The 11,844-nt window shown below is 36.9% G+C and overlaps 1 protein-coding gene across 1 annotated transcript in view; it reads left to right on the top strand.

The window, feature by feature from the left end:
• LOC107718228 (semaphorin-3F-like) overlaps positions 1-11,844 on the top strand; it is a 63,257-nt gene that overhangs the window by 50,041 nt on the left and 1,372 nt on the right. The window contains exons 8-18 of the mRNA XM_016525223.1: positions 2,247-2,366; positions 2,691-2,830; positions 4,906-4,969; positions 5,718-5,787; positions 5,977-6,121; positions 6,362-6,584; positions 8,306-8,394; positions 8,910-8,951; positions 9,549-9,706; positions 10,651-10,718; positions 11,205-11,338. Coding sequence (XP_016380709.1) covers positions 2,247-2,366; positions 2,691-2,830; positions 4,906-4,969; positions 5,718-5,787; positions 5,977-6,121; positions 6,362-6,584; positions 8,306-8,394; positions 8,910-8,951; positions 9,549-9,706; positions 10,651-10,718; positions 11,205-11,338 — 1,253 coding nt within the window. The remainder of the gene's footprint in view (positions 1-2,246; positions 2,367-2,690; positions 2,831-4,905; positions 4,970-5,717; positions 5,788-5,976; positions 6,122-6,361; positions 6,585-8,305; positions 8,395-8,909; positions 8,952-9,548; positions 9,707-10,650; positions 10,719-11,204; positions 11,339-11,844) is intronic.

The following is an 11,844-nucleotide window of genomic DNA, read 5'->3' on the forward strand; positions in this document are numbered from 1 at the left end:
GGGAAAAATTACATAAAATTGCATTTTATGGTTAGAGCCACTAGAGGGGCCTATAGAACCCTATGGAGATTTTTAAATGAGCAAAACAAATGAAACATGAGAAATGAGATTTGGTTGTTTATGGATTAAAATATATATTGAAACATTACAAAATCTAAATTTTGTAAAAAAATAAAAATAAAATTTGACCTAAATTATAACCTAAACATATGCATATTCATACAATTTCATAAATATGAAATAAATATATATTTTTAAAAATATAAATATGATATAAACTCATTGGTCTCCACCACATCACTCAAATCTAACTGTGTTAAGTAAAAAAAAATGGGAAAATGACCGTCATATCCCAGCAGAAACATGAACAATATTACAATGTGTTCTACCATGTGTGTGTTTGTGCATGTGTGTGTGTGTGTGTGTGTGTGTGTGTTTATGTGAGTTTTTTCTGCATTGGGGATATTCTGTAGTCTCAGCCCTTCGTTTGGGTATAAATCTTTACTGCATTGTCTCAGATTTTGTATATATAAAAAAAATCACATGTAATGAAAAATGCAGTTTTCTCGTAAATTCCATTCATTCCTATGCGGGTCAAAATGACCGCGAGGGACACTTTTGTTACTTTTTTTATTGCACCCATTTAAACTCCTCAAATCCACTCAAATTTTGTTTTGTGTATTCCCGGTGCAAGTGTGAACGAAGTAAAGAAATCTTGGACCGGTACGATCAACACACGATTTTTAGAATTTTTTTGAAAAAACTTTTTGGGTCTAAATGACCCGAGGGACAGATGAGGGTTAAATTAAAAATGCGACATGCACAACCATCTTCCCAAACTTGTAATGATAAGCACGTCTGAACTGACTGTCGACTCTGGCAAAATAAAAGCTTGATGGTTTAACATTTAAACATTTTAAAACCATAAGTTTGTTAGGATTTGGAAATCTACAGTATGTTGATTGTTGATTGTTGTATGTCAAATTTGTTGTTAATTAGCTTTTTCCTTTTTTAAACAATCCCCAAACTAGCACGTCATCAGCCAAGACCAAAAAACAGCACAAAGCCCCAATTTAGCAGGTCTTACACAGCAGGTAATTCAGCAAAACCCTTGACTAGGAAAACAACCGGCTAAACCATCTAATCAGCACAGCTTAGCAAAACCACTTGACTAAGCCAGTAATACAATTGATCACAGTCTTACATGAAGTGCGACCTCAAAAGCCACAAACAAACATGACAAGGAAGCTTTTGCAAACAATTTGGCTTGCTATTCGTTGAAAGAACGCTTTAGTGCTTGCCTGTCTGGTTGTATTTAACTACCACCTCATATGTTACAGTTGTTTGGTTGAATTTACAAGGCGTTCTGACAGGTTGGCACCTAGACGTCCCCTAAGAATCAACAATTTTGATCTGCCATCGGAAAAACCGCCGCAGGCAGAGCGAATAGACTGTCAACAAACTCATTCTACATCCAGGGCACTTCCTCTACAAACCCCTCCGACTGAACTCGTATCTCCCGCTGTACACAGAAGCAAGTGTGGGCAAAAACGTGCAGGCCCTATGTCCTGGATTCCTCCAAGAGGGAATTAATCATGAGTGGCTCATGACTGCGCTCCGCCTGGCCCCTCCTTAACAGCCATGGCCTCTGCCAACTACACGCTGAGACACCTGCTCAAATGGCCTGCAACTGGGTTCTGCACACTCACACTCAAACTCACACACACACACACACACACACACACACTTGACCTCCACACTACTTAACAAGGAACAAATTCCTTCAGAGGCAATAATAACCCCTCACATGCACATGCATAATAACCAGCGCATGTGAAACCCAGTGGGCATCAATCTTGTGCAGTGTGTAATGTAAGTTGGCAGATGCCATCAAGCCAAGCTGTATATCATTGTACAGTGTTAGTGTCAAATTATTAACATATACATAATTTAAGCATTAACAATAATAATTTATCTGAGAATTATTGATCAAATTGAAAAAATCATATATACTTATGAAAAAAAAAACTTACCTTGACTGATGGTCTCTGTAAGTTGAACAGTTGATCAGTTAAATGCTCATTTTCTGTGCCTTGATGAATCTCCTGGTAATAATCAATCATCATGGGTGTGGCAGATGTTTCATTATGGAAAATAAAAGCTCATAAATCAAATGTATCATTCTTTTACATTCACAGATACTTACATTCTGACTTTCTCTTTTTATCTGTTTTTCTAAACCTTAGATGGAGAATTGTACGCAGGGGTGTATATTGATTTCATGGGGACAGACTCTGCTATTTTCCGAACTTTGGGGAAAAACACAATCATGCGTACTGACCAATACAACTCAAGATGGCTGAATGGTAAATAAGTTGAAATTAGTGTTTTTTTTTTTTTTATAAATAAGCTGACATAGGTGGAGTTTTTATTTATTTTATTTATTTATTTTTTTACCCTAACCCACCATTCATTTAATGATCAAAAAAGAGCCAATTTATCTCAATTCACCCGTATGCACAAGAAAAGTTTTTTTTTTTTCTTTTCTTGCTATTTGATGCTGTTTTTCTTCATTTTAGCAGGTTACTTAAATAGTCCTAATAGTTTCACAAATGTTTCTATGAAAAGGCTGATAAATGTTTAATTGTGCAAATGTAAAATGACATTGCATGTCTCTTTCTTTTTCTTAGACCCCTCATTTGTCCATGTGCACCTTATCCCTGACAGCAACGAAAAAAACGATGACAAACTCTACTTTTTCTTCCGCGAGAAGTCTTCCGAGATGGGCCAGAGCCCCAAATCACAGTCACGCATCGGCCGAATCTGCCTGGTGAGCTAAAAGTTCTGACCTAAAATATGATGTGATGAATATGAAATTTGAGACATTCCGTACCGTTCAGCATTTCTGAAAGAGATTCCAGCTACAGCCTAGAGCGGGCAAGCCGTGGTTTGTGGATACTTGACTGTGGCGTTTCTGTTTGCTTGCCGCTGACGTGCCAAAATCCACACATATTTGACCTCCCTGCTTACAATACTTCTCTCTATCCATGTGACCCCTGAACCTGTGACCTTTTAACCTGTCAGGTCAGCCGTTCTGAGTATGACAGAGTTTCTTCACCAGAGCGCGCTATGGAAAAGATAGCTTATTCACTAGCACCACAGCGATTTGTCCCAAATGTGGAGCTTAACCACAAGGTCTTAATGAAAATAGCACCAGACCACAACTGCAAATTGAGCAGGGCAATGAAAACAAACATGGAACGGCAGGCTTGAGCCACACGTTTTTGCTTTCTGTAAACTTGCTGTCCTATCATAATAAAGGCAAAAATAAATATTTAAATTAAAAAAAAGAATTAAATTCTTACTAAATCCTATTTTCTTCTTATTTTCTCACTTGAGAATAAAATTAAGAATGATTTATATTTACAAAAACATTTCTTAAAGACAAATCTTAAGAAGAATTTGAATGTGGGCCTCCAGGTCTGCATTTACACCAGGCCAGGTGACATACCTCACCCTCCCCGCCATATGGCACCAGATTCCCCCCCTTGTCCATATGGAGAGATGGATAATGGCTGATTTGGAGCTGTGTTACAGAAATCCACCCTCTTTTTTCCAAACAAAAGGCTCTTTTGAGAAGGCTGATGTGGGAGATGTGCCATGAGCTGTGGGGAGACTTGAAGGGAGTTCGGATGACGTCCAGAGAGAAGGCCATGCCCTGTGGACGGATCAGGTGGACCGACAGGAATGCTGGGTCCACTAAGGGTGTCTCTCTCGCACTTGTAGTCATTTCCAGACTAATTGGCCCCAGTGATGTAGGGAAACGGCGGGTTATGATAATGCTGGAATTTATTGCTGTTGCTCATATTAAAAGAGCAGATTTGCGCTCCCGAGCACAGTCGCTCAACTCTTATAAACACGTTTGGCTCTTTATTAGTGGGGAGGATGTTTACACAGGCTCGTGGAGAAGTGAGGATTTAGCTGTGTGTGTTGAAGGAGGGATGCCCGGGCATTTTTAATAAGGCAGTAAAGCTTGTAGTTCATTGTGAGTTGTGGCAGTCTACTAATGAGCTGGATTAAGCTTTTATTAGAATACAGATGGAGTTGTGCTTAAGTACACCTTGTCATAGTAGCAGTCAGAATATATATACATACACACACACACACACACACATATATATATATATTCAACAGAATAGCATTTATTTGAAAAAGAAAATCTGTTTTAAAATTATAAATCACACTTATATCACAATTATAAATCAAACATCTCACTTTTGATCAATTTAATGCATCCTTGCTGATTAAAAGTATTAATTTCTTTCAAAAAAAATATTGAACAGTAGTTTACTTTCTCAATAAATGTTTCTGGTCGTATTATGCATGGTTCATGAGTGCACAACTGATATTGTCATAGTTCTTTATCATAATTGATTTTCTCTATAAGGTCACAAGGGAGGGGAAAAATAATGTTAACCATTACTATCATAGCATAGATTTTAGCAATCCAATCAATTCTTAATGCATTACAAATCAAATACCGTCCTATATTGTTTTCCATTGCATATTGTTGCACCTTGAAATAGGCCACAAAAGTTAATAAATGCTGTTTCATGTTCTCAATTAAATTTCCTGCATTTTTTGTTCAGTATTATTGAGAGTGATAGTGTAGATTTATACATAGATTCTATACAGCTGCTGTGCTCATGAGACTCTGGCTTTGCATTTAGGAGATTATGGGAGTTTAACAGTTGGAAGACTTTAAGGATTTGGCAAATTCATCCCAGATGGCCAAATGTTTGTTAAAAAAAATTCTGTAATGATTTGTCATTTTAAAAGTATGTGTTCATCCCTGTTGTTGATCTTTAGATATATGCCATTAACTGCATTTGTCCTGTTTTTTAGGAGAAAAGGGGAGGAAATTTGCCTCAGGTTGGCACGGGCAAGAGAGAGAGAGAGAGTCTTCAAAGTGATATTAGTAGAAAGCATAAGAAAACTAAGGGGATGGGACATGTTGCAGGCTGAATTTGAACCTGTATATCCAACATGAGCTCCTCAATGTGTCTGGAAAATGTGCATTAACCAATATACCAAAGTGAATTTTTCGTTTATAAGATCATGAGTTTCTAGCACTGTGAATGAGTTATGAATGAATTTTTGGTTGTCTTATAAGCCAATATCTTTGATCCATATGCACATGATGCATTACCTGCGCTATACATACAGCTACACTCAGATACTGTATAACGGTTGGCAGGATACGTGTGTGAGGCAATAGGAACCATATGCTTTGCTATCCTCATCCTGTGAGTTCTCCCTGAGGAGCACTTCAGCGGTTCTTAAACACACACACTTTCTCCCTTACACACACAAACACACATATGCACACATAAGTGTTTATGCAAGCCAACTCCGCAAGTTTCATAATAGTGATGACATGCAATGTCTTTTCTTTGGACATTGATTGTCTCCTTCACATTATTTACTGTCCAGTTTACCGTTAATTGAAAACTGATGTAAAATAAAATAGAAGTATTAGTTGAAAAAAAAAATTCTCATTACTTCAGAGATGGTGAGTGAAATGCAGTGAGAAACTCTGAGTCACAGGAAGTTTGTCCCAAGATTCAGTAAATGCGCTTGATTTATGCACTGCAAATATTAGCAAACTGTTCTCCAGCCTTTTCATTGCAATGTTGTTCTGTGTTTGTGTCTTTTAGGGGATGTGTACATACAGCCTACGCAGGACACTAAAAATCCCGTCATCTATGGGGTCTTCTCTGTGTCTGGGTGAGTTTGAATATGTCTATATCTTCCTCCATTTGGAAACTGTAGGAAATACTGGAAGGGGTTGTTTAGCATGGGCAGTTGTCCACTGCATTTGCATCTGTTTTTCCACATGTACACTTTTAAACACTTTATATATTAATAGTTCTATATATGAACTTCATAACAAAAACGGTCATATTTTCCCCCCAGCTCTGTATTCAAAGGCTCAGCGGTCTGCGTCTACTCAATGGCGGACATTCGGATGGTGTTCAATGGACCTTTTGCTCACAAAGAAGGTCCCAATTATCAGTGGGTGGCCTACACTGGAAAAATCCCCTACCCTCGTCCAGGAACAGTGAGTTTAACCCTCTTATGAACCAAATACCAAAAATGAGATGAATTATTGGCACACTGGTATAGAAATATTAATCTAGACCTGCTGTTGAAGGTTAAAACCAAGCTGAAAGCACAAATTGTAAGTGGGGTTTAGCCTTTAGATCTAACCATTTGGAAGTCAGCCTTTAGTGCTACTGTATTAGGAGAATACAGAGATCTCATTGGCTAAGGTTGGTCCCCTTCACCCCATTTTTGCTAGTGTCCTGGTGGGACTTTCACCCCCAACATGAAGTCCACGAAAGACTATCCTGACGAGGTCATCAACTTCATGCGGAACCATCCCACCATGTACAATACTGTGTATCCGGTGCACAAGCGCCCCCTGGTGGTCAGGAACAACGTAGACTATGAGTTCACCACCATCACTGTGGACCAGGTGACTGCAGCCGACGGCAACTACGAAGTGCTCTTCCTGGGTACAGGTGAGTTTGGAAACTAGCCTGATTTTTCCATATTCAGAATGTTTTTCTTTGTTATGTGCAATATAATATGCACAATTAAATATAAACAACTTCAAATAAGATATATTGTATAGCACAGGGTTATTGTAGTTTATTTTTAATTTAGTTTTTATTTCAGGTTTTTATTTATATTATTTTCAATTTGTCTTTTCAGTTTAGTTGAGTTTTCATTTGAATTCAAACCTTTTTTATAGTCATATAAAAATAAATGTTGATATTTATTGTTAGTTTTAATTTTAGATTTAGTATTTTGGGGGGTGCCAAAATAGGGTTAATGCTCTAACTGTTGTCATTGAAAAATGTTTAACAACGTTAAATTTCTCCATGCAATCTAGTGTTGTTGCTATCTAATGGCATTTTTATGATTAATGCAGATGGTATGTAAAGGTTTTAACTTTTATAATATACCATGTCTCAAAAAAGGAATACATTTTTTTTTTTTTTTCAAGTTTTTAAGTTATAACAAAAACTTGCTAGACGATTATCGAGACACTGAAAATGCTGTTGGGGGGTGCCAAAATAGGGTTAATGCTCTAACTGTTGTCATTGAAAAATGTTTAACAACGTTAAATTTCTCCATGCAATCTAGTGTTGTTGCTATCTAATGGCATTTTTATGATTAATGCAGATAGTATGTAAAGGTTTTAACTTTTATAATATACCATGTCTCAAAAAAGGAATACATTATTTTATTTTTTTCAAGTTTTTAAGTTATAACAAAAACTTGCTAGACGATTATCGAGACACTGAAACTGCTGCAGGATAAAGGGGAAAAAATGGTCAGTTTCATTCCTTCTCAGTGTACTGTACATTTATAAGAGGAGGTGAAAGCATCTGACTGTACTTAGATGGATGTTTTGTGTTTCCATCTTTCTGTTCTTGATATAAAAACTGTGAATGCAGCACCTTAAGGCTGCAGGGTCACGTTACAAGAATCCATCAACCTAGAACAGCTGATCTGCCTAACTCTCGTCTCCGTTTCAAACTTTCTTTTAACCTTAAAGAGTCAGAGTGACATCATTCTTTTGGTCTTGTCATGCTGTAGGTTATGACTTTATGTCTGCTTATCTTGCTTTGTGAGGCTGAGAGGCTAATGGGTTTTTAAATCAACACTGCGTGGCCCATTGCGCCTACAAGCACTCACAGGAACGTCCCTGGCTTTCAGCGGCAGTCGCTCGCTTGCATTCAAAGCTCAGGTTAGATGTATTGCTCCGGTTGCAATAAATCTCTGGTGACGTGCACAGAGGAATGCAACGGGCACGCTTAAATCCAGCTAGTATTTTGGTCAGACACAGCCATTGAAATACGTCCGTTTTTCAGTAGAGACACAGAGCCTGACAAAGTACAGCCGAGCTGAAAGATAAGTATACCGTGAAAACAAAAGAGGGATTTTATAAAGGAAGTGATGGTGTATGGAAAACGTGAAGGGTCTACATGGTCGATGGGACGGAAAGAAAGAGTAACTCGAGTGTTTCAGTACTCCGTGAAAGATAATAATCAAGATTTTATCAGGACATAAGATGCAAAGACGAAAGTGGAATAGACAGAAAGTTGTCAAAGGAATATCATGGTGCTTTGAATGTTTGTGACTCTTGTAAGATGGAAGTGCACTTGGAACGAGCCAGTTTAATTATTGTGGTTGGCTCAGTGAATAATCTGACTGTCTTTCTATTGGTCTACAGACAGAGGTACAGTACAGAAGGTGATCGTCCTGCCCAGAGATGACCTGCAGACAGAGGAACTAGTGCTGGAGGAAGTGGAGGTCTTTCAGGTGAGATCTGCACCCTGGGTCTCCTGTTGCACACAAACTTCTTAATATGACATGCTCTTTGGAATACTTGATTCTGATTGGCCAAATGTGAGAATTGTATATGGGCAAATATTTTTGAGTACTGACCACAAAATTATATATTTGACCATTGTCTCAGAGCTATGCTGGTTTAGTGCATTGCATTTCTGTTTAATTTACTTGACTTTATTATATCAGTTATATTTTTGTTTTTTAAAGAAGTATTTTATGCTTACCAAGGCCGCATTTATTTGATCAAAAACGTGAATATTGTTAAATATTATTACAATTTAAAATAACTCTTTTCTGTTTCAATATATTTTGAAATGAAATGTATTCCTGTGATGCAAAGCGGAATTTTCAGCATCATTACTCCAGAATTCAGTGTAACGCGATCCTTTAGAAATTATTCCAATATGACGATTTGCTGCCTAAGAAACAAAAGCTTTTTATTTAGGAGTCATGCAGAATAATAAAGTTGAATCTTTCACTCTCAGGTCCCTACTTCCATCACAACTATGAAGATTTCTTCAAAACGGGTAAGAATTTGCTGTACACTAAACCTGATAACACGGTTCACAAACATTGATGTTTTATATAAAATACTGGAGGAATAGCCTAACCCATGAAGAGGATAACAATAACCCCACTTAAGCTAGACGTGCAGCTGCTATCTGTCTCTGTAATCCTTAAGCCACTTTCATATGGGGATAACAATTTTACAGATGTATGAAGATAAAATGTTCATTCATTGTGTTTTATTCTTTCATCATGATTGGGATTGTTGGCAGATGTGGATCATTTCTGGCCTGTAATTTAAACCCTAGTTCTCCCAGAAGAGCTGATTTAAAACAGCTGATCCTAAAAACAGAAATGTCAAGTTTTTAAACGCTGGAGGAAAAAAAAAAAAAAGGTCCATTATCAGAACAGGCTTACATTTGCAGTTCAAAACCTGCACAGACCTGTCTGCATCTTTAATTCATCACATAAGAGCTGGGACAGTTGGGTTTTCTTCTTTCCAAAGTGGTTTGAAGGTAGAAAATGTACCTTGAAGTTTTAGGATCAAATTATATTTCTAAAGGGAGAATAAAAAAGACTGCCACTCTGCATAACAATATGTTTTTGTTTTGCTGCAGCAACAACTATATGTAGCGTCAGCGGTTGGTGTGACTCATCTGGCCCTGCACAGGTGTGACGTCTATGGCGAGGCCTGCGCAGACTGCTGTTTGGCCCGGGACCCTTATTGTGCGTGGGACGGCAAGTCCTGCTCTCGGTACTCTGCCTCACAGAAGAGGTGAATATGCCAAAGCACTTCAGAACCAAATGACATTTACACAGGAGTGTGTCATCACTTGTTAGTCAGCATGTTTATACATACCACTTTCAGCTATGTACAGTGTGATCACATTTAGTTTTAAACTGTGGTGTCAGAGCAATAGACTAGTGGTTAGTCCGTATTTTCTAGACCGAGAGAAATGCAGATCTGAATCCAGTTCCCCATCTCTCTCTAGCCATCATTTCTTAATAATTTTCTTAAAATTTAAGAAACACTGATGGGAAATAATGAAATGAACATTAATAAGATCCAAAACCTCAATAAAACAAAAATAATTCCAAAACTCCTACACATCAAAGATCACATTCAAGTCATGTGCGTTCATGAGGATTCTATCCTCATTTACAGTCACAGCCTCCTAATTTCTGGAAATGTTGTTCATTAGATGTTGCAACTGAAGATCTTTAGTCACGTTGGGCAATTTCAGGGCGGATCACAGTTTTAATTTAAAAGCGTCTGCTAAATGCATTCATTTTAATTTATCCCAAAGTGTTGAGACAAGCAGGTTTCCGTATGGATCCTATTTAGTGAAGGGTGAGTTTTCTTATTCTGAAACAGGAAGGTATTTTTTACCAAAAATTGTAAAAAAAAAAAAAAAGATGAAATCCCAGAGAGACATATTGAACTTTCTTCCTCTACTGAACTTTACACGTACCGTATATATTATGTGTTCAGGCTGCCAGTGTTCATCCTGACCGACCATCATATTTTTAGTGTGGCTGCTGTATGCACAGCGTGATTTACTCAAGTAGTACACAGTACAACATTGTTTAAGTTGAAAAACCCCTAAAAATGGTGTTTGTTGAAACTGAGAATTGGAATAAGTATTGGAAGTATTTTCATACTTTGTCAGATATAGGTGGAAATTAATTTCTTATTTTGTCATATTGGCTTCCTTTCAGACGCAGTCGGCGACAGGATGTGAAATACGGAAATCCCATACGGCAGTGCCGAGGATACAATTCCAACAGTAAGCTACTAGTCTAACTTTACTACAATTAATATTTGTAAATACATCTACTTATTGACATTATACATAATAAATATGTTTAGTCCTGTCTGTTTTGATTTTTTGTTTTTTTCACTTCTAAAGTAAATATGTCCGTTGTATGCACAATTAATTCATTGATAAATCATTCACAGCTAATACTTGTTTTCATATCATGACACATTTATCAAGTTTTATTTGCTTTGTCAAATTTGTTTATAGAAATTAAGCATATGTGTAAAATACAGTCATGCTTTCTTTGTACAACCATAATGAGCTGTTAGCAGAAAGCCTCATTCTGCTCTGATCTGAATTTTTGTAGTGTTAAGTTTATTTACATTACTGTAGTTTGACTGACATGACTTTCGCTCTACTGGCTGTGCTCTAATAGTTCATGGCCAGCTCTCATTCTCGCTCAAGTGCTGTGTTAATGTCAATGAGAAATGACGTGTTGTTCTTGTTGTCCAGCTAATAAGAACACTCTGGAGACGGTGCAGTATGGGGTGGAGGGCAGCAGCACGTTTTTGGAGTGCCAGGCCAGATCACCCCACGCTGCCATTAAATGGCATCTCCACCGGGACAACAGCGATAGAAGGAGAGAGGTGAGGGCACACATGTACATATACATGCATAAGTAAATAGTATAAATGCACAATATGCCAGTGACCATAATGGGATGAGCCAATATTTGCATTTTTCTTAATTCAGCATCATCCTTTTTAGACAGATGCTGGATGCCTATATCATGAAGGATTTTTTAAAAGTAGATTGCTTTGTGCAATATTTTCTTTAAAAAAAAAAAACTGTAAAAATAAAAATATATAAATTAAAAAAAAATATTTGTAATATTTTTGTACATAGTATAATTACTTTTTACACACACACACACACATATATATAGTATAATTACTGAAAAAAATTGTATAATACTGTTATGTAGTTATATAGCTATAAAACTATATAATGGTGTGTGTAATAGTGTAATATATATAGTGTGTATGTGTATATATATCTATATATATATATATATATCTGTGTGTATATATATATACTGTATATACTGTGTGTATATATATATATACTGTGTGTGTGTGTGTGTATATATATA

This window comes from Sinocyclocheilus rhinocerous, unplaced genomic scaffold (assembly GCF_001515625.1).
Source record: "Sinocyclocheilus rhinocerous isolate Xijiao unplaced genomic scaffold, SAMN03320098_v1.1 scaffold1111, whole genome shotgun sequence".
Lineage (NCBI taxonomy): Eukaryota > Metazoa > Chordata > Actinopteri > Cypriniformes > Cyprinidae > Sinocyclocheilus > Sinocyclocheilus rhinocerous.